This window comes from Furipterus horrens, unplaced genomic scaffold (genome assembly GCF_987537825.1).
Source record: "Furipterus horrens unplaced genomic scaffold, mFurHor1.1.pri manual_scaffold_2, whole genome shotgun sequence".
In the NCBI taxonomy this organism is placed as follows: Eukaryota; Metazoa; Chordata; class Mammalia; order Chiroptera; family Furipteridae; genus Furipterus; species Furipterus horrens.
In genome coordinates, this window is record NW_028327172.1 from 191,342,129 (window position 1) to 191,360,334 (window position 18,206).

At 35.9% G+C, this 18,206-nt stretch overlaps 1 protein-coding gene across 8 annotated transcripts in view; it reads left to right on the forward strand.

Annotated features, from left to right (window-relative positions):
* Positions 1–18,206, forward strand: part of ATP8A1 (ATPase phospholipid transporting 8A1) — a 219,998-nt gene that overhangs the window by 56,289 nt on the left and 145,503 nt on the right. For 4 of the 8 annotated variants that reach the window (XM_090266925.1, XM_090266928.1, XM_090266930.1 and 1 more), the window contains exons 7-13: positions 2,092–2,165; positions 4,977–5,046; positions 6,765–6,892; positions 11,669–11,780; positions 13,405–13,570; positions 15,078–15,205; positions 17,546–17,623. In XM_090266925.1, the coding sequence (XP_090123051.1) occupies positions 2,092–2,165; positions 4,977–5,046; positions 6,765–6,892; positions 11,669–11,780; positions 13,405–13,570; positions 15,078–15,205; positions 17,546–17,623 (756 nt within the window). The remainder of the gene's footprint in view (positions 1–2,091; positions 2,166–4,976; positions 5,047–6,764; positions 6,893–11,668; positions 11,781–13,404; positions 13,571–15,077; positions 15,206–17,545; positions 17,624–18,206) is intronic. The other 4 variants (XM_090266926.1, XM_090266927.1, XM_090266932.1 and 1 more) reach the window with 1 other exon arrangement.

The window sequence follows — 18,206 nt, forward strand, 5'->3', positions numbered from 1 at the left end:
GCTGAAGTAAAGGCAGTGGTCCACATAGGGCGGTGCAAACATGAGTTTCACAGTGAGTTTATCGTCCTTGTATCAGGTATTATAGAAAGCTCTGCTTAGGAAGCAGGAAACCAGGTTTCTTATCTTGGCTTAGTGATTTTGAACAACCTACTTAATCTCTCAGGCCTTGATTTCATATCTTCTAAACTGAGGAAAATGGATTACTTGATCAAATGCTCATATTCTTCAATTCTCCTTTTTGTGTAAATTAATACTATTTTATTAAGTTTTAAGCATATCTAACCAACAGACCAATGTGCTAAGTAAAAGTTTGAGAAATGTAATAGATGACTGGCCATCAGAATGTCGTGTTTATATAATTAAGTTCAAAATGATAGTAAAACATTTCAGCAATTTAAGGAAATATTGCTGTTTTCCTGATTAAACATAGAGAGACATTATCTTATAAGTATATATGCTGAACTATTAATTACAATATTTAAATGTTATATATTCAAAAATATTAAGATAACTGACTATACCTCTAAATTTATACTTAGTTCTAAGGTAAACGTTGTCAAAATACTTTTCATCTGCATCTGTCCAATCCCAGAAACTTCCATAAAGCTCTGTGTTTGTATTTCTTAAACTTAAGAGCATTTTTACAGGATTTATTTTCTAAACACTAAAAATATTCACTGATGGCTATCAATATTGGTAAATCAGAATAGTTTCTGTATCTTAATATAGCATCCACAGTGATTAACTTTCCCCAAAGATTTTGACTTTTAAAAAGATTACCAGATTCCTTGCTTTTTGTAATTTATTAGGATTCAAAATAAAGTGTAAAAGCTTATGTAGTTAGAAAAATATTCTGTCCAAGTGGCAAAATACTACCTTTCAGTTTTTTCTTTTTTTCCAAAGGGTTTTTTTCATTATTTGGCTCTTTTGAACCTACATTAGACTTAAGAAATAGGTGGAGTTTTGTCACAATTTAACAGAAAGAGGAATTTTGACTTTAAGTCTTATTTTTAGCCACTTAACTTTAATGACTAGGTCAAGGTTGGAATATTTACTCCTAATCTAATATCTTCATTATACCATAGCATTTGCTATCAAAATAAGTACATGGTGATTTTCACCTGTAGTGACCAAAATTTAGCAGTAGCAATAAACAGCTTATAATATTTGATTCCTGAATGTTTTTAAATTATTGATTACTAATAGTATATCTTTCTTGAGGTAGTTTGAAATTAAAGCATGAACATGGTTGAAAGTTGCTGTATTTCACTGATTTTCAATTTAAAATGAAACTGTAATTTTATGATATAACAAATAAATACATGAGTTTAGAAAGTATAAAATAGAGTAAAATAACTATTAATTCAAATCCAAACAGGTTCTTGGCATGTCTAATTTATACTTTTGAAAAATTTCTCCCAGATTCAAAAGATCACGCTCCAAAAGTAATGCATTACCTAGACTTCATTAATTATTAAACAGCTCAAAAGGCTGCAATTATGTCTTCTAACTTTCTAAAATCCATGTCTTTGCAGCTTTGCAATAAAATTCGTATTTCTGCAATTAAACTTTTGGAATCAGAAAATTTTAAGTCAAGTTTTTGTTTAGTGTATATGTGAAGGAAGCGTTAGTATAGTAGACTTTGTCTTTCAAAAGCGGTTTTCTAAAAAGTGATTTCCATAATCATTTCTCTTCTTCTAGGCTAGGAGTGGACAAAGATGACATGAAAGTGAGGAATTAGGGAAAGGAAAACCTTACAGATAGAGCAGCTCTTTATAAAAATAACTTTTTATTTAATATGATATGATGTACTGTGACTAAACATTTCAATCAAAAATTTTTACATTAAAAATTGAAAACTGAGTGAGCTTAAAAGCAAATAAGCAATCCTTAAGTATTCCATGTTTTCTTGTGCCTTTAGACCTGATCAAATACATTTTGAAAAAATTGGCATTAGACATTTTTATTAACATGTATTGTTTTCTATAATAATTTCAAACTTTCTGTCTCCTTTGTCCATTTGTTTGTTTTTTTCCTTCTCTGTTATTCATTTTTTTTTCCATTTTAATTATTTTAAACTGGGACCTGTAGGTGGCAGTAGGGGAAATAGTGAAAGTGACCAATGGGGAACATCTCCCAGCAGATCTCATCAGCCTGTCCTCAAGGTTAGACACTAAGCCGTACAGGATGTGTGTATGTGGATCCTCACCCTCCACCAGAGAACAGTTACACCAAAAGATGGTTGATCTCTGTGTCTCTTCCTTTAAAACACAAACTTTCTTATACTTCTTGATAACGGACATCTCACAGCTGTTTTAAAGGCCTCTTACAAAAGCAATGTGGGATGATATTCATCCCTCAAGCAGGCAGATTCAGCTCCTATTGCTATCAACAGGAGTCCATAAGGCATGCCAATAAAGGTAGATTTTAATTTCCTGTGCATCGTTAATATATATCATACTTAACCACATGCCTAAATAACCAAGGCTTAACTTAATACCTTTCCAGAATATTATTTTGAACAATGGTAAGCTTTACATGAAAAAAAGCTATTGAGAAATGTTTAAGATTTTAAAACATTTGTCTTATTCTTTTATTTGAAATTTTCTCTTAAGTTCTAGAGAATCCCTTTAGCAATCGTGCCTGTAATTTGGGCTTGGATAGGGTTTATGGAGGACCCCCTGCACAAACCTCTATGTTGTACATTTTGTACCGCATGCTTTGGGATCAATTTTTATCCCACTTGTAACTAGTGACAGAGTGCACGTTTCTGTGGTCAATTTCAGCTGTCTGCTAGTGTCTGGATTGTGATATGCATCTTGTTTCATTTTCCACTTACTAATCAAAAAGCCCGCTTTGCTTCTCTGACTGTAATTTGTGTTTTGGATGTCATTGTAATTTGCTGAAATATTTATTATCTAGCATGATTCCTTATCTGAGACATCTTGCTGCCTTTTCATAGCACTGTTAAGAACCGCTTCAGTAACAGCTGCCTTAAGGGATTAAGTGTGTTCTGAATTTGGATGCATATTTTATTTGCCCCATTTCAAGTAGAAATCAGCCATTTAACTGTCTAATTTTCTAGCCACTTAAAGTCCTAAAAAGTTGCTTTATGAAAAAAAATGCATAAATAGAATTAGAATGTTATTCTCATTTTAACATGAGAATGGCCTTGGATATGTAAAGTAGCACTCAATACATTTTACTGCCAAAATGTAGAATCGGCATTGTTCATTTAGCTTTTGTTTGTCATCGTACTTCTCTGTTATCAGAAGATGTGCCTTATTAAGTCATGAACCATTTATGTTTCATATATATACATAAGTAAATTACAAATTGGGAGCAATTGCCAGAGCCACATTACTGTTGTGACAGTAATAAAAAATAAAACTTTGAATAATTGATAGAGTAAAATATAAATATTGGAAACCTCCAGTTGGGAAAAACTATCAGCTTTTATGGGATTTTTTTTTTTAAAAACCCATAAGAGTAAATTGAACAACATGCAAAGTTACTTTAAAATGACTGTAAAATAGTTTATAACCATGTGGTTTAATAATTTTCACAGATCTTCAGGGCACAAAACTAAGCTACATGCCCATTTCTGAAACTCAGAGTAGTCTCTTTTGCTCATATACAAAATAGAAGTTGATTAGAAAATTCCAGGTGTTTTTAACTTACAAATTTCTTTCTTCCCAACTTTGAATACATGTGCTGATCAGAGATTACACTCATAGTTACTTATGTGATGTTAGCTAATTACCACATAACAGAGTGCTAACAAGATTGATTGAACTTCAGAATACTTTTCCTTATATTTGAGGATCAGCTTATACAGTTGGACTGCAAACTCGCCTATCATTGTTACACATGTAAAGTTTGCATAAGAAGGGGCAGGTTATAGATGGGTCAGGGCATGACACCTGAGCAAAAAACTAGAAAACATGGAACCCTTCCCCCAGCCACTGCACAAGAAACTTAACTAAAACAACTCTGCAGGGGATCCATAAAGTGGATCTTCTAGGTTCAGGCCAAAAAGCAATATGGCCAAGTTGGCTGGTTTTAGTGTTAGCTTTTGCTGTCACTAAAGTCTCTGAAAACAACTTTAAGAACTAGAATAGGCCCTGGCTGGTGTGGCTCAGTGGGATGAGCACCAGCCTGCGAACCAAAGGGTTACCAGTTTGATTCCCAGTCAGGGCCTGGGTTGCAGGGCAGGTCCCATCCGCATTTGGGGACATGTGAGAGGCAACCATACATTGATGTTTCTCTCCCTCTCTTTCTCCTTCCCTTCCCCTCCCTCTAAAAATAAATTTTAAAAATCTTTAAAAAAATGAAAAAATAATAAAATAATTTTTAGAAAGAACTAGAATAAGAGCAAAAAAGCTAGGGGAAAAAAAGTGTATACCTACTTTCACTGCAAAATCTATTCATACAGTTTTTAAAAGTAGCCTTAAATTTTAAATATTTTGGCTCCAGTGATCCTATTCATCTTTTCTAAAAGGGTAGTAAAAGCCAGTTTTTAGAAGCAGCAATCTGGAATTTTCTAATCAACCACTTTCCTTAACCAATTTACATGTGGCTATGAGCATGAAATCTCACTTGATATTTTTGAACTACAGATAAATCTGGACACAAAACAGCTTTGCATTGCACATACAGTCTGTGTTGTGTCTATATGGATGAACAATTTAAGTATAATGTGACAAATTTAATTATTTACTTTATCCTGAAGATCTACACTGGTTATTGCCAGGAAATTACTTTTAGGTCCTTCTGGCTGAAAAGCTGATCCGTGAATTGTCATGCATGGGTTCTGCCTCACTGCATTTTGCAGTTGGAATGAACGCTGTCCAGAAACTAGGCAACGAAAGCTTTGTTTAGAATAAAAGGCTTCAGTGAATCTGAGCATTAAATAAGTTATTATTATGCGTTTCTTCCCCCATTAAATCTTTTTGCTTTTTGATTTTAAACAATAGTGAGCCCCAGGCCATGTGCTACATCGAAACATCCAACTTAGATGGTGAAACAAACCTGAAAATTAGACAGGTAAGATCTCATACGGGTTTATATAATTACTGCTGTTTTATTACATGGAATCAATAGCTTTATTTCTCACTGACTTGAGTTGAAGTAATTCTGTCCAGTTGAAGATATTTTCTCATTTACCCACTATGAAGAGGTTTTATGAATTGGTATCATTATGTATCATGGAACGCTTAGATTTATTTGCCTGATTAAATATGGTCCTATTTGTTTAGATACTATTTGTAATATTTTTAGTATTGTATGAATAGGCAACACTGTGATGATAATAGTAATAGTGGTAATTCCAAGTGCTTTGACATGTATTAGCTTATTTATTTTTCCTATCCACCTGGCCCAGATTATGTGGCTTTGCCATAGTTTCCATTGCCATTCTAAATGTCTCACTGCTCTTTGGGAACAGTTTAGATTTCTACACTTACTTCTCATACCCTCCCTAACAGAAAGCAACGGTGGGGTTTTTCTTTTTTAAGTTTTAAAGGGGCCTTTAAAAAATGTACAGTCATGCACCTCTTAAAGACAGGGAGAGTTCTGAGATGTGTCCTTAGGCGATTTCATTGTTGTGCAAACCTCATAGAGTACGCTTGCACACACCTGGATGGTGCCCACTACACACCTAGACTGTATGGCATAGCCTATTGCTCCCACGCCACGAGCCTGTACAGCATGGCACTGTACAAAAGCACACAAGATCTCGTCACGCACAAGAGAAAATGATGCAGCAAGAGAGTTAAGTAAGCACTGAGTGAATGAGGCTGCTGCCGGCATAACACAGCAGTTTTATAGCAAACTTTTGTATGTAAGTAGAAAGAGTACACTCTAAATAATAATAAAAACCGTAGTCTAGTCTAGTCAATATATAAACCAGTCACATAATCATTACCAAGTATTACGTGCTGTCATAATTGTATGTGTTATACTTTATACAACTGGCAACACAATGGGTCTGTTTACACCAGCATCACCTCAAACATGCCAGGAATGCGTTGCACTGGGACATTAAGGCAGCTACGATGTCAGGAGGCGATAGGAAGTTTTCAGCTCCATGATAAAGTTATGGAACCACTGGCGTATACGTCGTCGGTCGTCAATTGAAAGAAACATTGTTAAGCAGCACGCTGCTGTATTCCCTTGGGTTCTAGGTAAATGGTGAGAACGACATGTAGGAGGTAGGGACGGGGTGGGGGGTGGGGGGGGTGGAATAGGCCATCACAGAGCACCTGAATTCAGAATGTCACATGAAGCCAGGGCCATTCAGTTCCAGGCAGTTCTAGTTGGCTAGACAGAAGACCTGTTTTTGAATTTCCTTCTCAGTGATCTGAAAGAACAAGCTATTCTCTTTGGAGATAGAAATTATTCATTTTTTATAGCCGCTTTCGGAGATTCAGCAGACAGATTTGCACTGTATTTATTTTTGGAAGCAAACAGTTTTTTAAGAATTTATTTAAAAATATCTTTTCAGACTAGTGTATGGACACTTGAACATATTTTAGAACAAAAATGGCTGCCCTATTCTTGTGTTAAAAACCTGTGTTCAAGAGGAGAGGAAAGTATCCCTTAATTCTGATTTGACAAGAGTATTTGTTGTGTAAAGGGGATAATTGCTTATAAAATAATTGGATCTCTTAAATCATAGGCCTAGATGGATTCAGAATTCCCCCTTCCCTCCCACATGCAATGTATTTAATACAGTCTTTACTTATTTAAAAATTTCTAAACAGGGCTTACCAATAACATCGGAAATAAAAGACATTGACAGTTTGATGAGAATTTCTGGCAGAGTCGAGTGTGAAAGTCCAAACAGACACCTCTACGATTTTGTTGGAAACATAAGGCTTGATGGACATGGGTATGTAAAATTGGTCTTCAAAGAAACGTATTTTCTTGTGCTCCAAGTCTTAGCACCCAAAACCTTTTTCTTGACCACTTCTATATTACTTGTACCCAGAGTGCTATTGTTAAAATACTAGATCTTAATCCTGTGGGTATAGCCGAAGACCTACCCAGGATTCCTGCCAACCTGGCAGTTGGATGTTTTCAGAGATATGCCACCTCTGGCACACAATTTAACAGCTTATATTTTGACCAGATTACTTATATTATATGCCTAACTGTGCCATCCATGGCCTGGGCCTGGTTCTATAATCTCTTGGTACCTCAAGGAATTCAGACTCTGAATTCCACTGTATTGGATAATTTCTTATCTTTTCTGTGTAGTTTCATATCCTTATTTCTAGGCTGTGTTATCCCCTATATTCATCTTTAGCTGTTACCTGCTTCTGGCCCTTCTCACCCCTCCCCCCTTCTTGTCTGCTTCTCCGCTCACCTATTCAGCCAGTACCTATTAAGCAGCCAGTAGGCTGGACCAGTTACAGATGTTCAGGAGACAGCAAAGAACAAAGAAAAAAAACATGCCTATCCTTGTGAGCTTACGTTCTTACAGTAAGGGAAGGGCAAACAGAACAATAAAATGAGATACAGGAAAATTTTATACTATGTAAGAAAGTGTTAAGTGCTTTAGGAAAAAACAGTCCTGGATAAAGGAGATTGGGAGTTTTGGGGAGGGAATCACTTTTGATTAGGGTGGTCATAGTAAGCCTCATTCAGAAGGTAACATTTGAGCAAAAGTGATTAGGAGGTGATGATGAGGTTAGCCACTTGATTATCTGGATGGAGAGAATTCCAGACCGAAGGGTTAGTGGTGCAAATTATTAGTTATATCATTACATCATCTTAAAGGGGGAAGTGCCAAGAGTAATTATGGAATGTCAGGAGACAAATGTATTTGGAGTGGAGTGATCAAGACAGAGAGTACTAGAAGCAGGACTGAGAGACAGCAGTGGGCCAGACCATGCAAGGCTTTGTAGACCACTGTAAGGGTGTTATTTTGAGTAAAATGGGAATCCATTGGAGAATTTTGAGGAAATAATATCAGCAGTTCAATTTTTGAATTAGTAAGTTCTCGATGTCCGAACAGAGATTTCAGGGAGACTGTTGAATATATAAGCCTTGAGTTTGGGATAGATGTCTGGGCCCAGGAGAAGAATTTGGAAGAAGTTGGCAGAGATATTTAAAGTTATGGGAGTGAAAGAAATCACCAAGGGGAAAGGTATAGATAGAAAGGTGAAGAGCCCCTGGGACTTTCCTAAGACTCTCCAACATTAAGGCTGGGAAAAGAGCAAAAGAGACTGAGACCCAGTTGGTAGGATGGAAATCAAGAGTAAAGAGTCTGGACCAACCCACCTGGAGAGACTGAAGTGTGTCACATATTGCTGATGGCCAAATATAATTGAGAATTAACAGTTGACTTGAGCAATTAGAGATACTTGAGCCTGGTTAGAAGAGGAAGAGCAGGATGAGAGTGAGTTTAAGATCATAGAAGGAGTCAAAAATATTAAGTACGGTAAGTCCTCACTTAAAGTCATCAACATGTTCTGTGACAGTAAGCAAAATGACATTTAACGAAACCTATTTTACTATAGGCTGATCAATACAAACCAGAGTTAGGGTCCTGTGGCATCTCATTAACATTATATTGAAACCACCTTGAACAATGTGACATTATTCGAAGACCTGCTGTAGAGACAAGTTTTTCAAGTTTTGTTGCAAAGGGGAGCAAAGATATAGGGAAGAACTTGGCAAGTAGTGTGAGTCTTTCCTGCTTCCCTTCTCCTTCCTCTTGTCCTCCCTTCTCTTCTTTCTCTGCCTGATCTGCTTTGTCGTATATCTTACCTACCAGGCATTTGTAAGTGACCAGCTAAGAACAGCTAAATGCACTGTTTCAACCCACCAGCCTGAGAGATCATCAGTGTTTTCATTAGTTTTTAATTGTATTATTACAGTGTTTGAATTCTAAAGGACATATGAAATAGACCCTGAACTGTCATGTCACCCTCATTCCGATCAACCAAAAGCTTTTCTGTAATTTTTGAAATAATTATATACTATTCTAAAACATGCACAGAGTGATCTTTCCATGAGCACATAGTATAAACTAATGATAGACTTGGCCATGGATGCAAGTAATGTTCTACAGTCTGACATTCCTAACTGGCTAGCTTCCATTTCTTATCATTTCTTCATCACATCATCAATGCCAAGCAAATCCACCCAGGGAAGGAAAAAGTTGGTATGGTGGTGCTAATATTTAGGGTATAGATAGAATTTATATAATATGCTTTAATTTATAAGAAAGGTGGAAATACATTTTCAGTCCCTTTGTTTGTGTAGCACATTTGACAGTGATATCCCAGACTCTTGGAGCCGAGTTGTTGGGAATACATGTACTTGGATTCCAGTAAGGATGGGGATCATTGTCTAATGCCAGAAGCTTTGAAATTCCAACTCTAATGAAAATTAGTTATAACATATTGAGTCTCTGTAATTGAAAAGTAATAATTTTTTTTTTTTTGCTTTTAAGGAGTTTATATCTAATTCTAAACAATCTACACTACAAATAATGAGGTGGCTCTGTTATACCCAGTTGGATATGTGAGGAACAGTTGGCACAAATGTGCCCAGGGCCAGAGTCCCTTGTCAGGAACTGGGCGCACAGCAGGAGGTGTGCGGCGAGTGAGGGAGTGAAGCTTCATCCGTATCTACAGCCGCTCCCCATCGCTCGCTTTACTGCCCGAGCTCCGCCTCCTGTCAGGTCAGCAGCCGCATTAGATTCTCATAGGAGCGCGGACCCTACTGTGAACTGCGCCTGCGCAGTACACAGGCTGTGCGCTCCTTTTGAGCATCTATGCCTGATGCTCTGAGGTGGAGCTGAGGTGGTGATGCTGGCACTGGGGAGCAGCTGCAAGTACAGATTATCATCAGCAGGGAGGTTTGGCTGCACAGAGGTCATAATAAGCCAACTTGTTGCAGACTCGTATCAAAACCGTATCAGTGAATGGCAGTGACAATAAAGCTGCATCTGGTGGCAGGCTTTATAGTGGAAGTGAGTTGATGTACTTCAATTGTACCGCTGCATCTGGTGGCAGCCTTTAAGTCAGAATCCGACACTTATTTTAGTCCACGTGTGCCCCACCTATTATTTTATTTACCACTTTCGTCTGTGCCTCTTTCCCACACTGTGCACTTGTCTCAGTCATAGTTTTGATATAATAATAATAGTAATAAAGTGCACAATAAATGTAATGTGCTTGAATCATCCTGAAACTATCCCCTCTGCCCCCCACCATCACCCTGGTCAGTGGAAAAAGTGTCTTCCATGAAACCAGTCCCTGGTGCCACAAAGGTTGGGGACTGCTGCCCTAGACCATAGTCCAGCAGTTTCCCAAGAACTTCTTGGAAACCTGCTATAGGTCTGAAGCCCCCTCCCAGCTCTGAAGTGCACCCCAAAACTTCAGACAAATACAAGATGGGTTCCCTTCCAGGTGGATCTGAAAAGCATGCCTTTGTGCATAAAGAAGGAGAATTAGGGTTGCTGTGTTCTTTTTTGAAATCTGTTTCCTAAGAGTTAACTCCTTTAAATGGCAGGCTTCAGGTGATGTTATAACCCACCTATCTGGATTGATGTCACCAGTACAGATGACATTTGTGTAGTTCCTGAGAGCGGGGCCAAGGCCCAAGCAGCTGCCAGCCTTGGATACCTTCTATACCACAGAAGCCCGCCAGCAACGAAGGCTTCAGTCTCGCTGTCTCCACAGACAAAGAAGTTGTGTTGTCTAGAGACTTTTCTTGGGGCATGTGTCCTTCTTTGTCCAGAAGTATTTTTTTTTTCATGTGTTTTTTAATATTTGGCATTTCTTTTTTGCTTTTTTCTTTTTAAAACAAAAACCTGGTGAACAGAATCCTTGAGACATTAAATTTGAGGTAGTACATTTCCATCAAGAATCCCACTCTATCTCTTATAGTTACCCTTCTGATATCTCTGAGTTAGTTCATACCAACCGACAGCCTACCATAGTGGATGGCCTTGCAGAAAACCCACAAAAGACCCAATGTTCAGAAAAACATGGTTTAGATTACATGGTATGGATAGCCTCAATTTGCTGTTATTTCAATGAAGTGTTTAAGACTTGTTAGCTGCTTACCATTTATGGAAAATTTATTCACAGTTCTTGGAGGACCCGTCTTCAAATACAATACAATTAATGTCCTAGAGATTTCAAAGACACCAACTTATTTTTGGAGGAGAAAGATGGCAATGCAAGTGTGTTTTGAGATATTTGTATTTATCTTACCCCGTTTATTCTTTGAACCTTTATTGTATACAAAGCTATTTTTAATTTAAAGGAAGAGGGGACAGATTTCCTTACCTCACCACTTCCAAACATCTCAAAATCCTAAATGGATGTAACTGAATCAAGAAAAATCTTAAATAGATTTGAAAATTAGCCTCTGAATTCCAAAACATTGCCTACTATTTTGGATGGTGAAATTGTAGGAAATGGCCGGTTTGATGTTTAAGGAGAAGCAACTGAAATGCTTTACTCCAGCTGTTCCTGTGTAAGAAAATTATTCCTATTGGTAGGAAAATGACTTCTTTTCTATAAATACAGTAAATGTGAGAAGGGTTGTTTTAATAACAGAGCCTTTTTTGGAACTATATAGCAGCTGTAGCATTCTTAAGCATTCTAGAAAATGTCATTTCTAATGTCAACATAATCTGTCATAGCACTGTTCCCCTGGGAGCAGATCAGATTCTTCTTCGAGGTGCTCAGTTGAGAAACACACAGTGGGTTCATGGAATAGTTGTCTACACTGGACATGATACCAAGCTGATGCAGGTGAGCTTTTTATCTATGAAGACCTCTTAGACCTAAATCTTTTGAAAATGTGCTATTTGTAGCTTTCAGTTCAGCAGGCCCAAACAGAGCAGACCATCTGTTACAGACTCCTGGGCCCCACTGTGTGCATCCAGAATCTCGTTCTTTGGTGAGCGAGCTGTGCAATGGTTCACTGCACGCAGCCTTGGAGGGATTCACCAGAGATCACCCAGTGCATGAACGCTCAACAATCTTGTGTATCGGTTCACTGGCAGCATTTACTAACCATCGCAGTGATAGACTAAGCTGTCTGTGTAATGATGAGTGCTCTGCATTAAGGAACCTAATGAACAAAACAAACAAATGAGCAAAATAGAACCAGAGGCATGGAAACAAGGAGCAGACTGACAGTGACCGGGGGGTGAGGGGATAGTGGGAGAAGGGGGAAAAGAAGAAGGGTCTAATCCAGGACCAAGTATAAATGACCCATGGACATGTGCAACAGGGTGGGGTGAGGGAAGCAGGGGCAGGGCAGTGGAGAGCAACGGGAAGAAATTGGGACAACTGTAAAAGAACAACAGTAGAATTTTTTTAAATAACTGAAAGAGAATGATTAAGTATTTTTCTTATAATTTTATTTTAATGCAATGATCAAATTTTAAAACTTATTTTCATTTTTTCATAAAATTATAAGAAAATCTTAGAACTCAAATGTTGACCGCTGTTTCATTGCATTTTTATGTTAGGCCATTTTTAGTCAACCTTAATCCTAGCCATTTGCAATGTTTACCCATGCCCGTGGATGCTCCTTCTCTACAGTACAGTATCATCAGTGTTCAGTCTTTACATGGGTGTGGGAAAGTCAGCTTCAAGTTACTACATGAAAATCTGCTCTAAAGGCTGATTGATACCTTTGTGCATTGTAAAGGCATGCAGATGTAATCACCAGGCAAGCAGGACTGCTGTTAATGATTCCACCCCTAATCATTCTATAAATTCTATATTGATTCTACATTTTATATTGATTATGACAGATTTAATTTTGTGTCCTGTGTATGCCTTGATTAGCAAAATTTAGCATAATCATTTTTTATCATTAAATACATCTAAGAAAACTTGTCTCTGTTATTCTTTATCACCAGGATGGCTTACATGGCTGCTGTGTTCAGTGAAAACAATTATTAAATGTCACCAAAAGTCTAGAACCCAGTAATCCTTTAAATGTTGCCTTCATACTTTGAAATTTCCAGTCCTCTGGCTTGAAAATTTGCCTCTCTTCTTAAGCAGAGATGCAAGCCGGGTGCTTCTAGTCTACACTGTTTGCTTAAGTAGTCCAATAACAATTGTTCATTTTATCTTCCACAATGCAAAAGCTATGTTCACAAAAGAAATGTTATTTCTTTCTCTTATTATTGCCTTACATCCTAGAAAAGGGCTTAGGTGACATAGTGGTCCTTAGAAAAAGAGACAGGTAATCTTTGACAGCTTATTATATCTATGATTGCTAGCTGTATAATTTTCAAATGTCTGCTCATGTCCAGATTTTGAGTTTGGTGAGGACTTTGTCATGTTCTTCAATGTACGAGATACCTATTACTAAATTATTGTACACATTTCTTATTACTCATCTTGTTTCTTTTTACAGAATTCAACAAGTCCACCACTTAAACTCTCAAATGTGGAACGAATTACAAATGTACAAATTTTGATTTTATTTTGTATCTTAATTGCCATGTCCCTTATCTGTTCTGTGGGCTCAGCCATCTGGAATCGAAGGCATTCTGGAAAGGACTGGTACCTCAATTTAAATTGTAAGCATTCAAGTGCTTATTGACATTTTTTCTTTTCTTAAAACATGTATTTGTTTCACAGGTGCTTTTGGAATTCCCTATTCTAAAAGAAAACATTTTTGCCAAGATAACTGGGCATTTAGTCTTTATTTTTCAATTCAGTTTCCAGTAAAATGTAGAATGTCTACAATTTCAGAATCTACCCAGCTAATGTGGCTCAGTTTGCTGGAGCATTGTCCCATGCACCAAAGCTGTGGGTTCAATTCCCAGTCAGGGCACATGCCTGGGTCGCAGGTTCAGTTCCCAGCTGGGGCATGTGTGGGAGGCAGCCAATCAATATTTCTCTCACATCAGTGTTTCTCTCTCTTTCTGCCTCTCTCTCTCTCGCTGTAATCTTAATTAATTAATTAATTTCAGAATCCTTAAAAATATAATAAGCACTTCGTAGTATTATAAAATGTTATTTTATTAATGTTATTTTCACCAGTACTATTAATCTGTTTTAAAATATTTTAATATAGGAAGTTAGATAGCTGTCTGGTAAAGAAAGCAAATTGAGTATATTTAAACCACCAAAAGTAGCTTACATGTTTTTTAAATGCTTAAATTGAATGTACTTTCATTTGAACTCATGAATGCCATGAATTATGTTAATGGTCACCTGTCTTAGGGCATGTGCCATTAAATAGTTTTCTTTTGGAGCATTTCTCCTTTTACTACTGTGGGATTAATGTACCACCCCTAAATATTTCTGGAAAGTAAGTTTGCATTGCTTTTTGACAAATCCTTAACCGATAAAATACTTAATTTTCAAAAATGCGAAGACAAATTCTAGTAAAATCTTATGGAAAAATTGATGTTTTTTAGTTTTTTTTATTATATTGATTTGGCTTTGCAACTATTCCAAGTTTGTTTTTTTACCATCATTTTATTGATTTACTATTTCAACTTTAGAATTGTTAAAACCACCATTCATTGGTTTCTTCATATGCTTTGCAGTGTATCTGGGATAACTGTTTTATTTTCCTTATTGAAGAAGTTTAATTTGCCTAGGGTTGAGTTTACCTAGGGTCTAGTCCTACATTGTTTTTGCCATTTGGATTAGTTTTGCTGGTCCTTTTTTGTTTGTTTGTTTGCTTTTAAGGCATGCTTTAAATTGGAAGTGCTTTGTAAGAATTTATATAAAAGCGATTCTACCCAGTTAAGATTTTTCATTTATAAACTTTCAGTCCTGTCTCTGCTATCGCTAAGCTTTGTGTTTGGAACAGAATTTGAAATACTTAACAGTACTTTCACTTTTTAGTACCATCATGTAGTTCTTAGTAGGCTTAACAATGTATTGAACACAAATAATGCTATTCCATCTTGAAGAATGTATTTGAGAATAAGGATATGTTATCAACACAGTATTCCCCCCAAACTATGATATGCTATACAATATGAAGAAGTTTTGTTATGCTTAAAGTTCTGGTCAATGCAGAATAAAATATATAAAACTAAATGTTTTTCCTCCTACTTTTCCCAATAGATGGTGGCGCTAATAATTTTGGGCTGAATTTCTTGACCTTCATCATCCTTTTCAACAATCTCATTCCTATCAGCTTGTTGGTTACATTAGAAGTGGTGAAATTTACTCAGGCTTACTTCATAAATTGGGTAAATATGAATTGTTATTGTTTTTATCACTCTAAACATATTTTTCTTTCCTTTTCTTTTGATAGGGTCTTTTGATCTCTCAGAAGGAGAAAAAAACTTTAATTGTACCTTAACTTCTATTGACTACAAGATAATATTTCAAAATATTTTTGAGCCTAATGTAATTATAATAAATTCATTGGATGTGTGAAAATCAGTAACAAAGTCAACACAACATTACACAAGGTTATAGACCAGACATCTGGAGAAAATGGGTCTCTGGTTCAGGAAACCTATTTTGAGTTACACAGTGGTCTTGGAGAAAAGGAGAACCTTGGGGTTTGCAGTTAAAATATCTATAATTTACTAGTTGTGTGAACTCTGGCAAGACACTTGACTTTTCTGAGACATATTTTTCTTAGACACTCACATAGGAATGATAAACATGGTTTACCTGCATCTCCCAGTGGTTATATAGATCAAAGGAATTTCACAACATAGCAGACAGTTTCATAAACAATTGAGCACTATAAAAATAATACTGTATTCACTACTTGTAACAACCGGGGTGTCTGTCATGCTTTATACATTTATGTAGTTTATTTTACCACACTATAAACAATTTCAGCTGTACTTGAATTTTTCCTCTTTTTCTTTCTTAAATATTTTTTTAAATCTTGGGAAAATATGCTGGACATCTGTTTTCTAAATGTTTTGTTTATAAAATATGTAGCTCTTTCTCAGTTTTATTTTTACTAAAGTTAAAATTAATAACTTTATGTAAATTAAATAAATCTCTAGGCTGGATCTGCCTGAAAGTTTAATTTTTCTTTTAATTTGAGAAATTCTGGTATTATCTTTTGATATTTCTTTTTAATTTACTGAAAAGTTTTTTACTATGAACAATAGTAGGGTTTTTAAAACTATTAACTGATGGTACTTTAGTAACTGCGTATTACCTCCACACGGTAAATGACCCACCTCAGCTGTCAATCTCTTAATTCATTGGTAAAAAATTCAATATAATTTAGAAACCTAAAATGAGTTGCAAGCATAGCTCATTTCATTCAGGAAGTATGTTATTGAAAACTTGTGTAATAAAATTTGTATAAATACAATTCAAACTTACTGAAGGTTTCCCACTTATAATAAGAAATATTAAGAAATAATAAGGTAACTCATTGTGAAAGTAAAATAACTAGTCAATAACTTTATTATTTTATTTGAATTTTCAAAAATATTTGCTTGAAATAATTATATAATTTTAGTGTTGGGTGAACCCAGCAGGCCTTTCAACCACTTTTCTAATATATGGAGATTTCATAACCTTCCTGACCAAAGAGCTCGTCCCTTACGAGAAAGCTTATTCTTTGTGTAGAAGTAAGATTAGTAACTGCCTCCTTTTGATTCTGGTTTTGCCCGATCTTTTATGAAAATTGACTGATCTTGTTTCCAAATAGTAGCCTTGTAAAACATTTGAACTGGACTGTCATGCCAATTCTTCTATCATATCCCCCCTCCCAGCTAAATATCCTCCATCTCCTTCTGTTCTTCATTTGACATGATTTCCAACCTAATCCCCGTTCTAGTCACGCCTCTCTGAACATCGCCCAGTTGTTTCATTTCTCTCTTAAAACATGGCACGTACAGCTCAACAACCTAACCCAGAAATGGTATTGAGAAGTCTGAAATACAGAAATGAAAGAGACCAGACTTGGTCTTTTTAGCTGACGTGTGAAAATTGGTCAACTCTGACTTCTCAGTAAAATGTCCTACTATAGAAAATATTAATTTTTATAGGCTTAATAGTCATAATTCTGGGTGCCAAGCAAGTACAAATGGGTATGAAAACTATACGTTTTCCTTTGGGTTTTAAGAATGCAAGCATTTTAGTTCCAAATCTATACAATGTAAGAAACTTGACTAAGAAAGTTCAACCAGATAAAATCTGTCAGGTCATTTTCCCAGGGATGTGAAATTGTAATTACTTTATCAATATTTAATTCCTGTTATTTTAGCTCACATTAAGCACTTACATTATGTCAGACACCATAGGAAGCATTTTACTACATTATCTTATTTAATCTCTACAATTGGTTTCATACCTAGGAAACGGTGGAATGATAGTAAACCAATGTCACTTGATTCCAGCAACATGCTCTAACTGCCATGCTGTTCTGCCTTTACTGTGTAATATAATATTCCGTATTGAGTACTATTCAGGGAAATCAACTGAAATGGTATAGGGATGGCAAGAGATGAGACTGATTATGTGTATAGCTTCCCAGTTAAAATAAAATTTCTCTCTGTATTTTATCACCAGTTGTATTCAATGGTTTATTTTATTTTATTTTTAAAAAGGATCTCGATATGCACTATGAACCCACAGACACTGCTGCTATGGCTCGAACATCTAATCTGAATGAGGAGCTTGGCCAGGTAAGTGAAATTCCTCATTAATGTGTTGAGATGGAAGTCAGATTTATTGTAATTTCTGCCATATGTGGCAATTTCCTTTGTAATTTCTGCCATATGTGGCAACTTCATATGAACAACTAATTTTCCATTAGTTGAATAATCAGCATAAATACATGTTAGTATATAACTATTAATTTGATTTTTAGTAAATGAAGTTTTAAAAATATTTAAAGCATATTTTGCTCTCAAATAAGCTATTGCCCTAAAACGTGTCCTTCAATATATAAGCTAACAAGTAGTAAAATATTGGCAGTATTTGAGTTAGAAACTCTGTTTAAAAATTGTTCATAGCTTTTGACCAGAAAGGAAGAAAAGTTAAATTGATCAATAAAGTTATCTAAGTTGAAGTGCAATAGCAGTCAAATAGGAAATTTAGATTTATAATTCATGCAGTATTCACACAAATGTGTATATTTGTAATCCATTTATACACAGGCAGTGGGGCAAAAGTAGGTTTAAAGTTGTGAGTACGCGAAAGAGTTTGTTCTTTTATTATTATTTATTGTTGTATTATTTTCCATATGAACAGCTGCCCCACCTTGTA